Source organism: Drosophila miranda, chromosome 2 (assembly GCF_003369915.1).
Source record: "Drosophila miranda strain MSH22 chromosome 2, D.miranda_PacBio2.1, whole genome shotgun sequence".
NCBI classification, from domain to species: Eukaryota; Metazoa; Arthropoda; class Insecta; order Diptera; family Drosophilidae; genus Drosophila; species Drosophila miranda.
In genome coordinates this window covers 27,088,995-27,108,319 of record NC_046675.1, presented here as the reverse complement: position 1 = coordinate 27,108,319, position 19,325 = coordinate 27,088,995, and the positions used below count along the sequence as shown (strand labels likewise).

General features: G+C 46.5%; 5 protein-coding genes and 1 long non-coding RNA gene across 6 annotated transcripts; 2 read left to right on the top strand and 4 right to left on the bottom strand.

Moving 5' to 3' along the window:
* Positions 1–1,337: 1,337 nt before the first annotated feature.
* Positions 1,338–2,621, bottom strand: LOC108157846. Its single transcript, XM_017290049.2, has one exon. It carries the CDS (start codon positions 2,246–2,248, stop codon positions 1,424–1,426), a length of 825 nt encoding a protein of 274 aa, XP_017145538.1. The 5' UTR covers positions 2,249–2,621; the 3' UTR covers positions 1,338–1,423.
* A 2,336-nt stretch (positions 2,622–4,957) lies between these two features.
* LOC117187027 lies at positions 4,958–6,066 on the bottom strand. The gene is made up of 2 exons (XR_004471836.1): positions 5,981–6,066; positions 4,958–5,925 (listed from the first exon to the last, which is right to left on the bottom strand). It is a non-coding gene; the product is annotated as an uncharacterized LOC117187027 (long non-coding RNA).
* LOC108155811 (cyclin-G-associated kinase) lies at positions 5,192–10,595 on the top strand. The gene is made up of 9 exons (XM_017286892.1): positions 5,192–5,378; positions 6,010–6,249; positions 6,314–6,453; positions 6,509–7,471; positions 7,557–7,966; positions 8,033–8,415; positions 8,483–9,471; positions 9,537–9,698; positions 9,761–10,595. The coding sequence occupies exons 1-9, from the start codon at positions 5,192–5,194 to the stop codon at positions 9,869–9,871; spliced, it is 3,585 nt and encodes a 1,194-aa protein (XP_017142381.1). The 3' UTR covers positions 9,872–10,595.
* On the bottom strand, positions 10,334–12,520 carry LOC108155812 (guanine deaminase). The gene is made up of 5 exons (XM_017286893.2): positions 12,236–12,520; positions 11,912–12,172; positions 11,576–11,730; positions 11,240–11,513; positions 10,334–11,169 (listed from the first exon to the last, which is right to left on the bottom strand). The coding sequence occupies exons 1-5, from the start codon at positions 12,329–12,331 to the stop codon at positions 10,609–10,611; spliced, it is 1,347 nt and encodes a 448-aa protein (XP_017142382.1). The 5' UTR covers positions 12,332–12,520; the 3' UTR covers positions 10,334–10,608.
* An 845-nt stretch (positions 12,521–13,365) lies between these two features.
* LOC108155813 (pre-mRNA-splicing factor RBM22) lies at positions 13,366–14,806 on the bottom strand. The gene has a single exon (XM_017286894.2). The coding sequence runs from the start codon at positions 14,725–14,727 to the stop codon at positions 13,459–13,461; it is 1,269 nt and encodes a 422-aa protein (XP_017142383.1). The 5' UTR covers positions 14,728–14,806; the 3' UTR covers positions 13,366–13,458.
* Positions 14,807–15,514: 708 nt separating this feature from the next.
* LOC108156388 (ATP-dependent RNA helicase abstrakt) lies at positions 15,515–17,555 on the top strand. Its single transcript, XM_017287805.2, has one exon. It carries the CDS (start codon positions 15,590–15,592, stop codon positions 17,447–17,449), a length of 1,860 nt encoding a protein of 619 aa, XP_017143294.1. The 5' UTR covers positions 15,515–15,589; the 3' UTR covers positions 17,450–17,555.
* Positions 17,556–19,325: the final 1,770 nt, after the last annotated feature.

Genomic DNA, 19,325 nt, shown 5'->3' with positions numbered 1-19,325 from the left:
CCAACACACTTGCCAGCACTCACACTCACAATCAGCTGGAGCTGGCCAAGAGACTGGGCCGAGACGAGGCGAGACGAAGACAGGCTATCTCTCTAGCCAAAGCAAAATTGCTGTCGAGCCCAGAAACAGAGGCGGAGAGAGAAGGCGGAGAGGCGGAGAAACATTGGCCGAGACTGCAAACAAAGCCGGAGCATGCCAAAATAAAAGCCGCAGTCGAAGTGAGCGACCAATTGCGCAATTGCCACAAACCCAACAACGACATGGCCCACAGCAGAGCTCCAGCTCCAGCTCCAATGCTCCAAAGTTGATGGTGAGGTTGGTGCGTGTATTTCTCTGTCTTCGCTTTTTGGCAATTCCAAAAGAGGATGAACACATCCTGTCACTCAATCACGAATTGTTCCCTGCAGTGAGCTGCGATCTACAATTGCTTGTAATCTGCACTTGCTCCGATCTCATGGTCCATCCGCCGCCTAAGAACATCTGTATTCCCAACCGGCCATTTGTGTCTTCTTAGCTGATTATCATCATCATTGTATCCATCATGATTATATCCAATTAGAATATGCAACAAAAAAATCCCTATTTAGAAGCTTGCTTGTACTCCTGGGCCATTCGCCAAGATCTTACAGCAGCAACAGAAACAATTTCTTGTAAAAAGAATCAAGACAAAGTAAACACGAATTAATAATAACAACAATAACAACGAACAATAATTAATATTGTAGAAAGAAATTAAAAATTTCCGTGGAACCAAATACAATATCATATGGCTGCTAGGGAAACGCCACAGAACTAATTTTTATTAGACTGATCTGCAATGAATTATAAATACGCCTCTTAGTTAAACATAAACTAACATGAAAAAGAACATGTTTTTCATGGTCTATTCGGTATGTCGTAAGGAGTCAAAACCCTCCCTACGGATCTGCCATAACAATTTAGGGGTTCGAAAGTCTGCGTCTGCGTCTACGCCTGGGTCAGCCCTAGGTCGCCTCCATTCGGAGCAAAGTCAGGCAGAAGATGCCTCAGATGAGTGCGCCGATGCCGGCCAGTAAAATAATTGCCATGTGCGCGCTCGTTAACGAAAGTGCCCAGAAATAGGTGTGTTGGACATACTCGTATACTGTATATTTTACACTCCCGTGCAGAGAAGAATGCTGGGTGCACGTGTGTGTGCCATGCCTGAGATACAAATCTGAGGCAGTCGCATCATCGCTCACACAAAACCGAAGTAAGGCTCGAGTTTTATTGGCAATTTTCGCAATTTTCATAGCACTCTGTTCGTCAGCGCTGGTTGTGTTGGGGCTCGGAATAAAAAGCTTTTTAATTAACAGAAATTTCACTTTTTCACTTAACGTGTAATACTCGTAGAATGAGGCATGGATCATGATGAAAAATGGTAGACAGCAAGAGAAAGACCACATTAGATGGGATGGAAATCCAAGCGGCTGCCAGAGGCCAACTTGTCATTAGGGAGATTAGAGCGCTTGGAGCCCTGCTCTGATGATTGTGCGGCCATTTGTTTGTCCAGCTCCACTTCCACGACTTGGCCCTGGTCCTGCTGTTGCGAGTCGCGCACAAAGTACACTCCATTGACTCCGAAGCGGATGCAGTTGAAGCGATACTCGAAGAACTGGCTGACCAGCACCTTGAACACCACCGAGATGCAGACTTGCACATTGCCCTCGCCGTAGGCCCGTATGTCATAGAGCCGTAGGCAGCTGAACAGCGGCAGCGGCAGCAGCAGCGGGATGCAGTAGTCCGGAGGATTGCGGGCCGAGAAGCCAAAGTTGGCCACAGACCGCTGGTTCACTTCGATGCTCAGGCGGAGGCCCAGCTCTTCCCGGCTGTACTCGATGGCCGTACACACGCGCTGGTTGAAGGACTCCCCGAACCCGAAGACCAGGCCCAGGCAGCACCGGCAGGTGAACTCCGCGCAGGAGCAGGGCTGCCAGAGCTGCGGCAGCTCCACAAGGTTTCCGCTTACCTGCCCTGCCTGGCGCTTGCCTCCCCGCAGGAAGGACATGTATCGCAGCGGCTCCAGCTGCTGACCATTGAAGGGGTTGTAGAGCAAGAAGCGTTGCCGGTGCTCCACTGGGACCGGTAGCTCCGTAGGGGCCGGCAACAGCCTCGGTACGAACATCGGCATCGGGTTGTAGAACTGAGCCTTAGTCCCGTGCACGGCCAGAGCTACCACGGCTGCTAGAAGGTAAACCATTCCAAGGAAATCTCGCAGGTGTAAATTCATGTCGTCCGGCTGTTTCTAGGCTGTGCTCCACTTAACGGCGGGTTTGTCCAGTGGGAATGTGTTTTAATGGGTTTTTCTGGGCGCGTGCTCCACGGCACAATTGTCCAAACAGAATGACTCTTTTGTTTGCCCCCAGTAGAACACTATTCCAGTGTTCTGGCTGTTTTCGCCCGCCCGTTAAATGGCTCGGAAAATATTTATTGACTTGCATTAGCTAGCTTTGCCACAACACTGCGACATGGCCCAAATCGAAAATAGCCGGAAAATGTGTCAATGCCAGATCACGTCGATCGATAGTGTTGTCTCGCAGGCCCATTAATGAACTCTGAGCACTTTTTCCCGCTGATAAGCCAGGGCACAATTTGCATTTTAACGATCTTAAGGCGTTACGTGGAGCGCACAAGATTGTAACAGAAAATTGCACACTTGACACTCTAAAGTGTGTCAAAATTACAGCACAGCTCAATTTGCGCAAACCTGCGGCAACATCAGCCGTCAGCCGTCAACCATCAGCCATCAGCCATCTGCCTTAAGCTGCAGTTACATCCAGAGCCACTGCCAGAGGCAGAGCCAGAGACACAGCAGCAGTTATCATTGGGCCAAACGTAACGTAACGAACTCGGCTCAAACAAAGAAAGACAATTTGTTTGCGTTATTGCAAGTTCGGCAGGCGGGGGGCAGGCAAACGCCCTGAAAAGGTTTACAAGTCATATTCCGCCTTTCCACATGCCGCCATCCATCAAAGGTGTTGGTCCATGGTCCCATGGCAAACGGCAAACGGCAATCAAAGAGGGCAATGGAAGGTAAAGTGTGAGTTGGTTTTCCCAATGATTTGTGGATTTCTGTTTAAGATTTCATATAGGAAACTTCGGATTTTATTGCAGCTGGTGTTGGTGTGGCATATGTTCGAAGGTGAAAGACACATGTGGTTGGAAAAATGTTAAATATACAGGCATAATCGTAATATTTTCCGACTAACGCAATAATGCGGGCAATCGAGGCTTCCATCATGGTCGAAACATGCGGCAACGACTCTTTAGAAGAACCGATTAGAGAATATTTTCTGTCACCATGAAGGTTCATTTTCATTGACACTCGGATTACATATTTTTAATGATTTGATTTCAATTTTCAAAAACTATTTAACTATTTGCTTATTTCAAAATAAAGCTTGTATAGATAGACACTTTGTTATTAGATCCACTAGAGACTATATACATACCTTCCTTCCGCATTATAGATCGAATCATTCATTGCATGAACCGTTTAGGGTCTTATTCTCGGATTATACTTCCTACTAGGCTTGATTGGTACATATATAAGGGAATATTTCATGCATTTTTTATTATTTTAGGAAATATTATAAAACGGGATAAAGTATGATAGTACCAGTTTGTTCCGGAAATGCTAGTATTGTATTGCCTGCTTACAAATTTAACAAACAGCCAACATTACAAGAGGAAATCAAAAGATTTCATAATGGTACATTTCATCAATTTCATCAATCTATTAAATTAAATTTTTAAAGGTAAATCCATACATAAATGTATATACTTTCATACACAGAACTTTGTTTTTATAAAAACACTCAAATAAATTTAAATATGTATTACATTTTGGCGAGGGTTCGAGATATATATTGTATATATATATATATATCTAATCAAATAAGCTTGGAAAGCAGAATTTTAATTGAATGAAATAGGGTATAAAGATGTCCATACTCGTAGCGGATACCTGTTGAGCAGCAACAATTACGTAACATTGCAGAAACACTTGCGTTTTTGTGCTTTGACTTTATTTTTGAAGCCCTATTTAAGGAAAAAAATGCAATAAAAAGGTAAGTAATGAAGTAATTAAAATTAGCATATCTTGTAGGAAATTGATTTATCAATCGGATAAAATTAAGTGTTCAGGTATGGAAGTCCTAGCTATTAATATCAAATCGAATATCAAAATCGAGGAATACGATTTCCTCGCTTTGCAGTAGCGCAGTTCCGGTGAAAGATATTCGGGGTTTTTAAATTCAGAGGAAAGATAGCATCCATGCTATCTACAAGAAGAATTTACAGTCTTTAATATTTTCCACTATTTACCTCAAGTAGTTGAACTATTTAAATAAAGGGGGCTTAAGTGGGCTATATTCGTTTTTGTCATCAGTATATATTTCGGTATATTTTAACGATAAGTCCGCGGTCACACTGGTCATAATGTTTAAATTCTGTTAATTTGTTGTTGACCTTTTTCGTTTAAACCTTGCTGTAGTCAAAATACAATAAATGGGAGTAATTAAAAATAACCAATCTTGTAGAAAATGTATTCATCAATGGCCTAAAATCATATGGGGAGAGCTAAATGCTTTAGTTAGTCAGCATTATTCAACGGAATATCAAAATTGAGCAATAGTAACGATTTTTCTCTTACGTCCCATTAAGTTTTTTTTATTTGACCTTCTTCGCCAAAGCCTTTTTTTAGACTAAATTCAACAAAAACAAGAGTTTAAAATAAGCCAGTGAAGTAAAAAATTGATTCATTAATCGGTTAAAATTATGTGGGCATGGCTAAATGTTCAATATAGCTAGTAATATTCCACGGAATATCAAAAACAAGGAATATGTATAATAGAAGTTGAGTTCTTCAGTATATTTAGGGTTTATTTTTAAAATAATACTGTATATTTCGGTATAATTCTGATGGTCGGACGGTATATTTTAACGATAAATCCTCGGCCACACTGATCCCAAGAAACTTTTTAAGAAAAATTTATTAAATACTTCGTGGCGTCATGTCTATGTCCAAGACCACAAACACGTACAACCGACAGAACTGGGAAGACGCCGAATTCTGTTAATGGACATCGGACACAACAAATTCAAAACAAATCACTCGCGTTAATACGTTTCACACAGTCCGCACCATCGACCATCGTTAGCCACCTGCACAATGGGCGAGTTCTTCAAGTCGCTGAACTTCAGCTACTTTAACACCAGCGACGGCAACACAGCTGCCAACGGGGCTGCAGGAGGAGCTGCAGCAGCCACAAACAGTGGCAGAGTGGACAACGAATACGTCGGCCAGCTCGTCGAAATTGGGGGCCACAAGCTGCGCACCAAGTGCGTCATAGCCGAAGGTAAGAGGAGTGGGAACAGTCACCCTGGCCCCTGGCTGATCAGATGCAGCAAGGAGAGCCCCCAAAAAATCAATAGGAAGTGAAGCCAACGCTCCGAGTGGTGGCTTGAAGGCAACAGATGAGCGCGATGCAACGCAAGGGGCGTTCTCTTTGTTTACGCTTTCTGATTTTGGCTTTTCCTCGAAAAAGTCGCCTTGTCGGGTCGTAAATGCGGTGGCAATGCGTGTCTTTTTTTTAGGCGTTGCGCTGGCACCTAGCGCTGGCGTTGCGACGCAGCTTTTTCACATTTACTCGTTCCGTACTCATTCGCGTACCTTCAACGTTCCCTGACCTATGAATCACTCAAGCACAGACTTGCGATCACAAGCCAAAGTTGTCTGCGCGGCTCTCTTATATAAGAGCATTTCTCACCAGCATTTAGAGCGGCAGAACGTTTAGTAGATATAGAACTTGGAAAAGGAAGTAAGTAAGTAGTATGTAGGCTTGATCCCTCCCCTTTTGGCTAGACACACGACGCGGGGTCAGTGTTCATCGCAGAGCGTGTTCACTGTAAATGAAATTAAAATGCCTTATTATCAGAGCTGTGTTATCAACTTCCTCACCCGCACGGCTCTCCTCTCCCCACTTTCAGGCGGCTACGCGTTCGTGTATGTCGCACAAGATGTGCAAACTGGCACCGAATACGCCCTCAAGCGCTTGATTGGGGCCGACCAGCAGGCCTGCACTGCCATCGCCAGCGAAATTGACGTCCACAAGCAGCTCTCGGGCAATGCGAACATTGTGGCCTTCGTCGGATCCAGCTACGTAGCCCCGGCACCACAGCAGCCCCAGCAAGGCGTTCAGTATCTGCTGCTGACAGAACTCTGCAAGGGTAAGGGAAGGGATTGATATTTCTCGGATTGCTGTCTTATATTTTCCGTTGGATTTGCTTGCAGGCGGCTCTCTGGTGGACTGTTTCAAGGTGGACAATGTGGCCATTGACCCGCCAGTCGTGCTGCGAATTTTCTATCAAATGGCACGGGCCGTTGCATGCATGCACGCACAGGAGCCGCCCATTGCCCACCGGGACATAAAGGTAAGCAAACCGATCCGCGCTGATATCTCCACCCCTTTATCTTTTTGGCTTGCAGATCGAAAACTTCCTGATCGGTAACGACAAGCAGATCAAGCTGTGCGACTTTGGCTCTGCAACCAGAGAAATACTCTCCCCCACATTCGAATGGAGTGCTCACCAGCGTAACATGCTGGAGGACCAGCTGAACACTGTGACGACGCCAATGTACCGCGCACCCGAAATGCTGGACACCTGGTCGAACAATCCGATAGGCACCAAGGCAGATGTCTGGGCCCTGGGATGCATTCTCTACTTCCTGTGCTATCGAAGACACCCGTACGAGGATGGGGGCAAACTGCGCATCATTAATGCCAACTACATACTGCCGCCCGAGCCACGATATCAGTGCTTCCGTGATATCATCAAAGGCTGCTTCAAAGTCAATCCCGTTGAGCGTCTGGACATCTCCATGGTACTCGAGCGTCTGGCGGCCATAGCGGAGACAAACAACTGGTCCCTGAAAGGGCCCCTAGACCTGCGGGGGATCCCAATCACCTCATCGCCGTCCGAAAGTCCGGCACGAAATACACCCACACAATCAGAATTGTACTCCGTTGCACCGCCTGCCGCTGCAGCGCAAGTTGCGCCCGTCGCAGCCGCGACTGCTTCAATCAATGGACAAGGAAGTTTGCTGTCATCGCTTCGCGGAGGAGCTGGAACGCTGTTCAAGAACCTAAAAGACACCTCCACAAAGGTCATGCAGACAATGCAGCAGTCCATAGCACGTAATGATCTCGATATCAGCCACATTACATCGAGGATTCTGGTCATGCCCTGCCCATCGGATGGCTTCGAGTCGGCCTACAAGACGAACAACATCGAAGACGTCCGCCTATCCCTTGAGAGCCGCTTCGCCCCTCAGAAGATTAGTATTTACAACTTTGGACAGCGCACTGTTCCGAGACTCCCACCCCCTGTGCGAACGGTGGAAGCAGGCTTCGTATATGGTTGCCCCCAGGCACATGCTCCCAACCTGCAGGTGTGTAAAACAATTAGCTTTTTAAATCATTGCTATTTTTGCGACGAGTACATGCTCTTGCCTCTCTATTCCGTCATTCCTGTAGGGTCTGTTTACTGTGTCCGCGGACATTTACAACTTCCTCAACGCAGATCCAAAGTCGGTTGTGGTCGTGCAAACTGGCGACTCGGGAGGATGCACAGCTGCCACCGTGATCTGTGCACTGCTCATGTATGCGGACCTTCTTCACGAGCCAGAGGACGCTGTGCAGGTGTTTGCGGTCAAGCGACACACCATCAATCTGCGTCCTTCGGAATTTCGTTTTCTGTATTACTTTGGCGACATCCTACGCCCGACTCCACTTCTGCCTCACTACAAGAACACCAATCTGGTGGCGCTCACCTGCCAGCCCGTTCCACGAATGACCAAGGCACGGGACGGCTGCCGAATCTACATGGAGATCTACTGCAACGAGAAGATGTTGCTCAGCACACTGCAGGAATACGACAAGATGCGGTAAGGCAGCGAGAGAGCCAGTCACATTGACGAAGTGACGAAGCTTACATTTTGTATCTTCTGCAGTCTGCACCTGGCCGGCCCTGGAAAAATTGTGGTGCCCATTAATCTGACCGTATGCGGCGAAGTGACAATAGTATTATACCACGCTCGGAATGCACTAAAGGGGATGGTGCGGCCCCAGGGCCTGAAGATCTGTCAGTTTCAAATCCACACGGGATTCATTCCCGAGCCGGAGACCTTGATAACGTTCAGGAGTCACGACCTTGACGATTTGCCAGATCCTGAGCAGGTGACGCCGAACTTTTGCGTCTCGCTATCGCTGGCTGTGACAGAGTCGGAGAGCCCGCCCAGCCATAAGCCCCCATGGATACCAGCCAAACCAAAACGATCGGCGCACACCTTGTTCAGTTCAGACCTGGAATATGCCGAGATGCTGGACAATTTCGGTAAGCTTGATCAATCGGTCTGGACTGACCGTCCTGGAATACCTTCTACAACATGGCTTCATTTTAGTGACAAAGCCAACCACGCGTCCGTTGCCGCCACCGGCGAGGAAACCAGAGCGGTCCAGCTCTCCGCTTGTATTGCCCGACGTCACCGAAATAGCTCATGATACTCCCGCTGCTGTGCCGGAGCCCTCGCCGCCCATCGATTTGCTTAATCTAAACCAGCAGCCGAGTGACGCACCAGCAGCAGATCCCCTAGCAAGCGCCATGCCCAGCACTGATGCCAGCTTTGACCTGCTGGGGGCCTTCGGCGATGATGACTCTACTGGCATTGGGTCGGCTTCAGTACCAGACATACTTCCTCCACCGCCGCAGGCCCAACTGCCAAAAATCAACGCTGACCTGTTCGATATCTTCGGCGCAGCAGACCAAAACAGTACTCCTAGCCTAAAGCCCTCGACTAGTGCAGGACTTCCACCCTTTGTGGGATCTGTTCCGACTTTTACAAGCCAACCAGCTCCTGCCAGAAAGAATCCGTCGCCCACACAGTCCCAAAAGCCTTCAGACCCCTTTGCGGACATTGCTAACCTAGCTTCGGGTCTCAACATAAACTTCAATCCGCGTACACTAAGTGGACAATCGCCGGTGGGCAGCAGTCCCCAGCCGACGCAGTTCTCGAGCCCCACGCACAAGCCTTTGGCCCAATCCCAGCAGCAAGCCCAGCCCCAGCCCCAGACCCAGCCGCAACCGCAACCAGCATTTGTGAAGACGCCGCCACAGCCACAGCCCACATTTGTAAAGACTCCTCCGCCACAGCAGACCACACCTGCTCAAGGACGTGCGGACTATAGTCGCGCACACTTCGATTCACCAAAAGGACCCCAGCAGGCGACAGGTGGAGGGGTTAAGGGCTCTGATATTTTTGCAGACATCCTGGGTCAGCAGGGATACTCGTTTGGCAGCAAAATGAGTCACGGTCCACGGTCCATCAATGAAATGCGCAAAGAAGAGCTCGTCAAGGACATGGACCCCAAGAAAGTTCGCATAATGGAATGGGTAAGGTCAAATGCAATGCATACCAATGGTCATAGTCACTATGTAAATACTTAAAATGCTTACAGACTGATGGTAAAAAGAACAACATTCGAGCTCTTCTCAGCTCTATGCATTCGGTGCTGTGGGAGAACGCCAAATGGCAGCGGTGTGAAATGTCTACCATGGTGACACCTGCCGAGGTGAAGAAGGCCTATCGTCGTGCTTGTTTGGCCGTGCATCCTGACAAGGTGAGTGCTGAAATTGGCCAAAAAGAATTATAAATGTACTCTGCAACATGCGAATCTTTCAGCATAATGGCACAGAGAACGAGGAGATTGCCAAGCTCATTTTTATGGAACTGAACAATGCGTGGACAGATTTTGAAAACGATGCCACGCAGCAGAATATGTTCAATGCGTAAAACGCATCCCAGATCTATAGATATGCCGATCTTTTTAGCTTAGTTATAATTATGCTACCAATAGCTGAAAATAGTGTAAAGCCATTTTAGAGTGTAAGCCTAAGTATGTAAAGTGAGAGTACGAGTATTTGCCTATGCCGTCGAAGGCGTAGGCATTTTAGCTAGCCCAAACGAGCCCCCTATGAAATGTTTAACTATTTATGGACAATTTACTTAATTTGTATACCAATCAAGCCATGCCATGCCTATACATTCCCCAAACACCCCAAGCTCCATGCTGATTCTAGGTAAATTGAAGCCAAGCCCTAATTTGAATTCTCTCCTAGAACGTATGTACATACACGTATGTACTTATATATTCCCCTGAAAATATTCTCGCTTCAAAAATCGAACACTTAGGTGATTACTGACTGTCCGTGTAGCCCCTTTAGCCAATATGTGATTACAATACATGCGCCTACATACTATATCCTATCCGATTGTATTCTGAGATGTTAAGAAGTTACATATGTACATATAAAATTTTCTGAAATGTACAAGCTGTATTTGAAAAAGTTAGTGTTGACATGGATTCATGGCAATCCTCCAAGTGTACATATATATATATACATATATATATATATAGATTATGTTATTTAGAAGCGAATTTTCGTTTCAGCATTTACGATTTGTCCTCAAGATAATAAATTCTCTATATTCGTTTCCTTGTGAAATGCAACTGTTACATTCCGATTTCCCTAATTTGACTCGGGTTTTTTTACCCGTTTACCGGCCACGAAGACCTCTACTATATTGCGATCGTTGCCAGTGTAAATGAATTTCTCGACGAGCTCATTGACATTGAGCGGACGCACTGGCTCCTCTACGACGCTGACATCCACCAGCAGGGCATCAAATTCCTTCCCCAGCATAAAGTTACCAGTCAGGTGGTCAAGAGAGAGGGCCTTGGCGCCACCAAGTGTGGCCAGGTAGAATGCTTGCTTGTACTTCAGTTGAACATACTTCGGGTCGGGATTTTTGGCTTCGCCCGTGCCGCGAATGTTTTGCTTCTTGAAAAACTCCAAGTGCTTGGACACATCCAAGGCGCGAAGCAAGGCATCCTGGATGGAAACAGAGTTCCCACCCGACACGTCTGTTCCCAGTCCGACAGTTACGCCGGCGCTGATTAGGCGCTGGACGTCGCACAGCCCGGAGTTTAACATCGTATTCGATGCGGGGCAATGAGCAATTGATGTGGCGCGTTGCTTCAGGAGTGCAATTTCCTCGTCCTCGAGGTGTACACCGTGCGCCATTACCGTCTGTAGTACCGTCATAAAGATGAAATAGTAGACGACAGTAATCCAAGCTACAGTCTCGCCGTCAACTTACCTTTTTGGTTAGTAGGCCAGCCTCGTCGTAGGCCCCGGCATAACTAGTTTTAAAAATCCCTTTCACGACTTCCACCTCTGCAAGGTTTTCACTGATATGACTCTGAACATGGACGTCCAGACGCTTGGCAATGTCGCCCAACTCCTTCAACAGCTCCTTGCTGCAGCTGAGTGCAAATCGCGGCGTTATCGTGGGAAGCACAAGGGGGCTTTTGAGGCCCTGCAACTCCGAAACGAATGTTTCCGTCGCCTTTGCCGACTCCTCCGTCGTCTCCCTGTGAATAAGGTGTTTGAGTTGGCCAAATCGATACCTGTGACGGCTACACGCTGTACTCACACATAGTAGTCGGGGCTGTTGCAATTGGAGCATACTTTACCGATCAGTGCCCGCTGGCCTTGGCGAACAGCCTCCCGTGCCAGTATCAGTGTGGATTCAAGGTTGTTCGTGGCGAAATAGGAGGCTAGGGTGGTTCCACAGCGTATCGTTGCTTCCTATAGGGGGTATAGTATCACATTATCAGCACTGCAAGCGCTACAATCAAGTGTTTGTCGGATGGATGGGCAATCAACGATCAGCGGGAAACCGCGATCGTCAGTATACGAGAATGGGAGTGTGCGACCGAACTGATAAGCAACACAAACTATGGTTGCGGCAATTTTAATTGATGCTTACGACAACGCTCTTGTAGACTTTAAGGGCGTAGCTCTGATCGGAAAACTTCGCCTCCAGAGGGAAGGTGTACGTGTTGAGCCAGTCCAGCAGTGGCATGTCCAGTCCCAGGCCATACTGCGCGTATTGCGGAGCGTGTATGTGGCAGTCTACAAATCCTGGCATCAAAAACTGGTTCTCCGACAGACGCACCTCGGCCAGCTCCGCGGGGCTAAACTTGTTGCTGGACAGCCAAGAGTCGTAGTCGTTGCCCACTCCGATAATCTGAGGAACACCAAACACTTCTTAGCTCGAACTTTTTATATCATATCTCTCATATAACCATACCTTTCCATCCTCAGCCACGGCCAAGAATCCATTTTCGAAAGACTCAAACTCATCAAAAGACTTGGTATGCACAATCGCTCCACGGTAAATTCTCATGACGGCAGTTTATTATCAACGTGTTCAAGAAAGCGCGAGGAAAATCTGGCAGGCAAGTATTTAAATTGGACCACAGTGCACGCGTTTCTGGGCGAACGCCGAGATCTTTACAATGTGTTGCAAATGTAGATAAATCGTGACATAAATAACGTGATTCTTTGTTTGAAGAGCCTTATTAAATCAAAAATCAGCCATTATTTAATGATTTACCCTTGGATAGATTCGCCTGGTTTATTTTGTTATATTATTTTGTTCTTGATTTATTGTACCTATATATAAATCTACCTTGCGCTTCACAACTGCCTACCAGGGCTGCTGATATTTTTAAAATTTAAATAATAATAAATATGCAATATGGAATACATTCGTATGTATTACTTTTATTATCAAGTGGCTGAAGCTACACCAAAAGCGAAACTAGTTACGTGCGGATCCCGGACAGAAACAAAAGTAGTCATTACAGGAATGTCATCGACCAATTCATTAGAAGAATGGGGAGAATTATCTCTCAAGAGAACACAAGTTGAAGTAAGGAGCCAACAGGGGATCGAAGGATCGTAGCTAGTGCAGTTTAATTTGCTCCTTCTGGCTATAATAATGATCCGATCTGATTCGGATTATACAGTCTGGGTGTGGGAATTCGGTTTGGTTTTCTCGTATCTTTAAAATTGAGGATGTCGCAGATTTTCGTCTTTTGTCGGACGGAAGAAGTCGTGGCAAAATTTTAAAACAAGCTTGCTTGTGATGGGCGTTATACATACGTTATGGGCGCACCCGGACTTGGGAACGCTGCAGGCACATGCCTCTGTAAACGTCTTTAAACGTTCCAATTTAAAAAAAAATGTTTTGCTAATTTGGATGAGCAAAAAAGGCCGCTGTTAAGCCGAGTACGAGAGATTGCGATATAAAGAGACGAAAGAATTCCGCTGCATGTGCATATGCGGTAGCAAATGATCTTTACAGTGGGGGCATTGGAAATGACAACAACAAAATGCATTTCCTTTGGGCCGCACCACTGGCAATAATTTACAATATTTAAGCTGCTTGACCCGACAGGAGGTTTTCCTTGACTTTATTTCAAAAGTATTCCAGTTTTTATACAAAATTGCAGTCGTCATTAATAAATATTATTTATTCAGGGCGCCCATGCGGGTGGCATCCTGACTGGGATAGGGTACTTGACCTGGTGGCGGAGGAATCGAGATCGAGTCGAGATTCACACCAGAGGTAGATGTGGCCGTTGCGCTTGTGCCGCTGTTTGTGTTGCTGTAGGGCGCCGCATAGGTTGGTTGTCCGTACATCTGGTACGCGGAGGCCGGCACCAAGTTTGAGGGTAACTGATGGAGCTTCATGCCAGCCGGCATGACATTTATCTGCTCCTGTCGCAGATTAAAGTAGTCATTTGGCTTGGCGCTGGGTGGCGGAATGCCTGCCACCTCAAAGCGTCTTTCCGTCTTGGCCGCAGTTCCTTGCTTGGCCTGGGAGTGGGCCCACTTTATGCTTACCTTGCGGCCATGGATCACCAGCTTGTTGAAGGAGCGCTCAGCTGCCAGCTCGGCGGCACTTCGTTTGGTGTACTGCACGAAGGCGCATTGCTGTCGCGGCACCAGTGCAATCGACCGAATCTCGCCGTACTGGTAAAACTGGTCGCGCAGTTCCGGCTCTGTGATTTCCTCAGGAAGATTGCCTACATACAGGGTAGTTATGTTGCGGTCCTCTGGAGGCTCGAGCGTTGGCAGCGAGGCTGCTCGCTTCATGATCTTTTCGGCCACTGGATCGTTGCGTCCATAGTAGCGATCTTTAATGTTTTGTTCGCAGAGTGGGTCGTCGGGCTCGTTCGGCTTGTCGTGACGGTATGGACACTCCTCGCCACGCTTGCACTCACCCTTTACCCAGAAAGAGCAGATGTGAGGTCTGTTCCGCTTATAGTAGGGTGCAGTCCGTGCCAATTTGGACAGCATCTCATTGGCCGCCAGAGAGCGGCCGACGGCGCCAGCCGCCTCAGTGCCATCGCCATCCTGAAGCTGAGCATCGATGTTCTGAATGTAGTACTCCTTGTTAACGTCACTTTGGGGCATGGTGTCAGCCACCTTGAGGGCAGCGTCTCGCACTTGAATTGGCAGTCCGTACTCCAGGTCCAGCAGGCATGTCTGACAAACATTTTTTAGGCGCGCACACGTCTGGCAAATCTCCGTTTTCTTGAAGCGCATTCGGGCTCCTGGACACCAGCGGAATATGGTAAACGGACGCGTGCAAATCTTGCATTCCTTGCCGAATCGCTCTTTTATCATGCGCACGTACGGATTGTCCCCCAGGCAGGTTTGGCACAGAATCGGAAATTCGGCGTCTTCCCAGTTCTGTCGGTTGTAGGTGTTTGTGGTCTTGGACATAGACATGACGCCACGAAATATTTAATAAATTTTTCTTAAAAAGTTTCTTGGGATCAGTGTGGCCGAGGATTTATCGTTAAAATATACCGTCCGACCATCAGAATTATACCGAAATATACAGTATCATTTTAAAAATAAACCCTAAATATACTGACGAATTCAATACAACCACTAACCATACAGTATACTGTATGCCATGCCCTCATAATTTTATCCGATTAATGAATCAATTTTTTACTTGACTGGCCTATTCTAAATACATGCTTATATTATATTATTATATAAAAAATTGAAATGAATAGATTAATGAAATTGACAAAATATACCATTATATACCGATATACCGTTGGTTAAATTTTGACCTAAAAAAATACCGAAAAGTGGTAAAAATACGAGAAACGGTCACCCTGCTTGGGATGTCCATAAGTAATATATAATGATATATATTATGAGGATTTCCAAATTAGCCTTTTAATAGCTAGCTTTGGCTTTTTTTTTAAACTTCGATTGCTAGAAAAATTTCACAAATTTTAATTGATAGCATATTTTGAAATATGTATTTGTTTTATTTCAACTGTAATTATTTTCAAAGAGGGAGCAGATAACTTTTGATTGGATTCGAAGGTATTAATTAAGCTCATTTTGGCGGATTTACCACTTTTCTAAGTTGAGTTCAAGCACAGTTAGCAAAGGATAATGTCACACGGCCATTATACCATTTGAAACCAACTGCGCTTTCGGCTAAATTCAAATGAATATCACAAGCCGTGACATCGATATTATAGTATCGACTATCACTGGAAAGCAACTATCGTATTGCAGCTCGTTTGTTTACATATTCATATCAGTAAATAATTTCGTTAACAAAATGGCAAATGTAAAGAGATACAGGAGAACTTCAAAGTCATCCGATGACGGAGCGGAGGAGAACGATGACTATGTACCGTATGTGCCTGTCAAAGAGCGGAAAAAGCAGCACATGATGAAGCTCGGTCGCGTCGTCCAACTGGCATCCGAAACGGCACAGACCAAGTCGTCCAGCGAGAATGAGAACGACGACGACTCACAAGGCGCTCACGACGCCGAGACCTATGGACGGAAATACAACATCAGCCTCCTGGACCAGCATACGGAACTGAAAAAGATAGCAGAGGCAAAAAAACTAAGCGCTGTGGAGAAACAGTTGCGCGAGGAGGCAAAGATCATGGAGAGCATTGCCCAGCAGAAGGCCCTGATGGGAGTAGCGGAACTGGCGAAGGGCATACAGTACGAGGATCCTATAAAGACATCCTGGCGTCCGCCGCGCTACATAGAAGCCATGTCTGAGGAGGAGCGACAAGCAATCCAAAAGCACCTGAGGATCCTCGTAGAGGGCGAGAATCCCAGCCCCCCCATACGGAGTTTCCGCGAGATGAAGTTTCCGAAGGGCATACTTGATGGCCTTGCCGCTAAGGGCATTAAGACACCCACTCCGATCCAAGTCCAAGGCTTGCCCACCGTCCTCGCTGGGCGGGATCTCATTGGAATTGCTTTCACTGGCTCCGGCAAGACACTGGTATTTGTGCTGCCCATCCTCATGTTTGCGCTTGAGCAGGAGTATAGTCTGCCCTTTGAACGCAATGAAGGACCATACGGACTGATAATATGCCCGTCGCGGGAGCTGGCAAAGCAGACGCACGAGATCATTCAGCACTACAGTAAACACCTTCAAGCGTGTGGCATGCCTGAGGTGCGATCCTGTCTGGCCATGGGAGGGCTGCCAGTTAGCGAGGCTATGGATGTGATATCCCGAGGCGTCCACATTGTGGTGGCGACGCCCGGACGACTTATGGATATGCTGGATAAAAAGATCCTCACGCTGGACATGTGCCGATATCTGTGCATGGACGAGGCTGACCGGATGATTGACATGGGCTTCGAGGAGGATGTCCGCACAATTTTCTCCTTCTTCAAGGGCCAGCGCCAGACCCTCTTGTTCTCGGCTACTATGCCGAAAAAGATTCAGAATTTTGCCCGGTCTGCGCTTGTGAAGCCGGTAACCATAAATGTTGGGCGAGCGGGAGCCGCTTCTATGAACGTCACCCAACAGGTGGAATATGTAAAGCAGGAGGCAAAAGTTGTCTACTTGCTCGACTGCCTACAGAAGACTGCGCCACCCGTGCTGATATTTGCCGAGAAGAAGCAGGACGTGGACTGCATACACGAGTATTTGCTGCTGAAGGGAGTCGAGGCGGTGGCCATACACGGCGGAAAGGACCAGGAAGAGCGCTCTCGAGCTGTCGACGCCTACCGCGTGGGAAAGAAAGACGTGCTTGTGGCCACAGACGTCGCCTCGAAGGGTCTGGATTTTCCCAATGTGCAACATGTCATTAACTACGACATGCCAGATGATATTGAAAACTACGTGCATCGCATTGGTCGAACGGGTCGTTCGAACACCAAAGGATTGGCTACCACTCTTATCAACAAGATTACCGAGCAATCTGTACTTCTAGATTTGAAACACCTTCTTCTTGAGGGCAAGCAGGAGGTGCCCGATTTTCTCGACGAATTAGCGCCAGAGGCCGAGCACCAACATCTGGACCTGGGCGATTCACATGGTTGCAGCTACTGTGGCGGTCTTGGGCATCGCATCACCGAGTGCCCCAAGCTGGAGGCCGTTCAGAACAAGCAGGCCTCCAACATCGGTCGAAGGGACTACCTATCGAACACTGCTGCCGATTACTAGACATTATTCTTAGACTACTTTGACGAATGGATTGAAATAAAGCTGGGAATTCCTACGCTTACGTTTAGGTGAAGCACTGCCCGACTTTCCACTTGATTTCAAAGAATTCTCAAATTTTGTTTTCAATCTCTGTCTGTTTACAGCTTCAGTGCGGGTAATTTTCACTTTTACTTATCAGTCGCTGCTCACCTTATCAACGATCTACGGCGGCACAACAGTGGCAGCGAGCAAGGCAAGCTAGCGGCTGAGACAATCGGCGCGATTGCGACTCGGCTTTGAGTGCGGCCGGGCCCGGCCCAGCCCAGACTTTATAAAAGCGAAGACGAGCTTTGCCTTTCGTTCAGTGTCTCGATCGGCCGTTTGTCGCTCGCACCTCGCACCTCGCTCCAAGTTCCCGTGATAGTTCTGTGCTCAGTCGCGCATTAAGTCTTGGTTGGGGCAGTTCGTATTGACCTAAGTAAGTGTTTACTTGTTTGCTTTGATTTTCTGAGCGTTCGATAGCAACTTTTGGGTAGCATCAAAGGATAACTACAAACGGACTAGCAGTTAATATACATAGCATATACTAGTCCCAAGAGACTCTTGACAGGGCTGCTTAATTGAGCTCAATTGATGGCTGATTACATAAATGCAGTTTATAGAATAAAACAATTGCTTGCTGCCTTAGAAAATGTGTTGACCTCATCTAATTAAATTGGATGCTGATTTTGCTTATCAACGTTTTTTGTTTTGAAAAATATAACATGATCCCGAGCTCAGACCTTTCGGTAGTATAGTATGTATGTACATATGTACATAATTATAGTACACAATACCTACGAGTGTGTTTAAATATTGTAAAAATGTTCGCAACGGAAGCGGTCATAGTACTGTTTACTCGTACATCAAGTGTACTTCAAAATGCGTATTTATTCGAGGTTCTGTGCGGCTCTTTAGCTTCATTGTCGTACCATACAATATTGTTGAAAGATTAGCATCCCCAGAAGAGGGCTGTTGTTATTGATGGTCCTAATGGGACATACCTTTTGTGCCACCAATTCAACTCTTTATTAATTGTGATTGATAGGTTGGTTTGTTGACGAGACGCTTTTTGTCATATGTACATACATACATAACTACAATGCTTGTGGATACGTAGAAACGACTTTTTCGGGTACCTGTGCTCATATGTATTTAGGCATTCATGATTGATACCCGAACCACGTTCACTATATTTGATATTCACTCTGTAAGGACAGACGTCAAGCGAAACAAATGCGAACTTGAAAACGGCGCAGAAAGTGCCCCAAAAGTCAGATACTTCCAATTAAATATGGACATTTTTCACCATTTTTGTTATTGTGACCCACTTGCAGAGAAAGGGCTTGTTGGGCTTGGTGTTTGGTATCAACGATGATATCACGCTACCTGCCCCAGACATGTCGTGTCGTCATGGCGCAAAACTAATTACTTGAAAGCAATTTGCAAAACATGCGTGCAGCCTTTTAATTCACAGCTTCGGCAGACGGCCTTTAGATCCGATCAGACATCACAGCATATGTACCTATATACTACATATCTATATGTAAATAGTGGTGGACAAAAGTCTGCGTACTCGATTGACGCCCAACTATTATTAGGAAATAACGAAAATCATTCAAAAACAACTCTTAAGCCACTCTTCATCTCAAGTGGAACTCCTTTGTTGGTCGTAGACTAATCCCTGATACTGTACAAAATGTGGGAGCTAACTAATGCGTGTGCAAAAATGATATCATAGTACAAGTTGGCATCTAGGAATTGTTCCCTGACAAGATGCCTTGAATAATGGGAAAATAATGATATTATTTGAATAGCGAAAATATATGACTTAGTTGGTATGAACAAACGTGTTTTG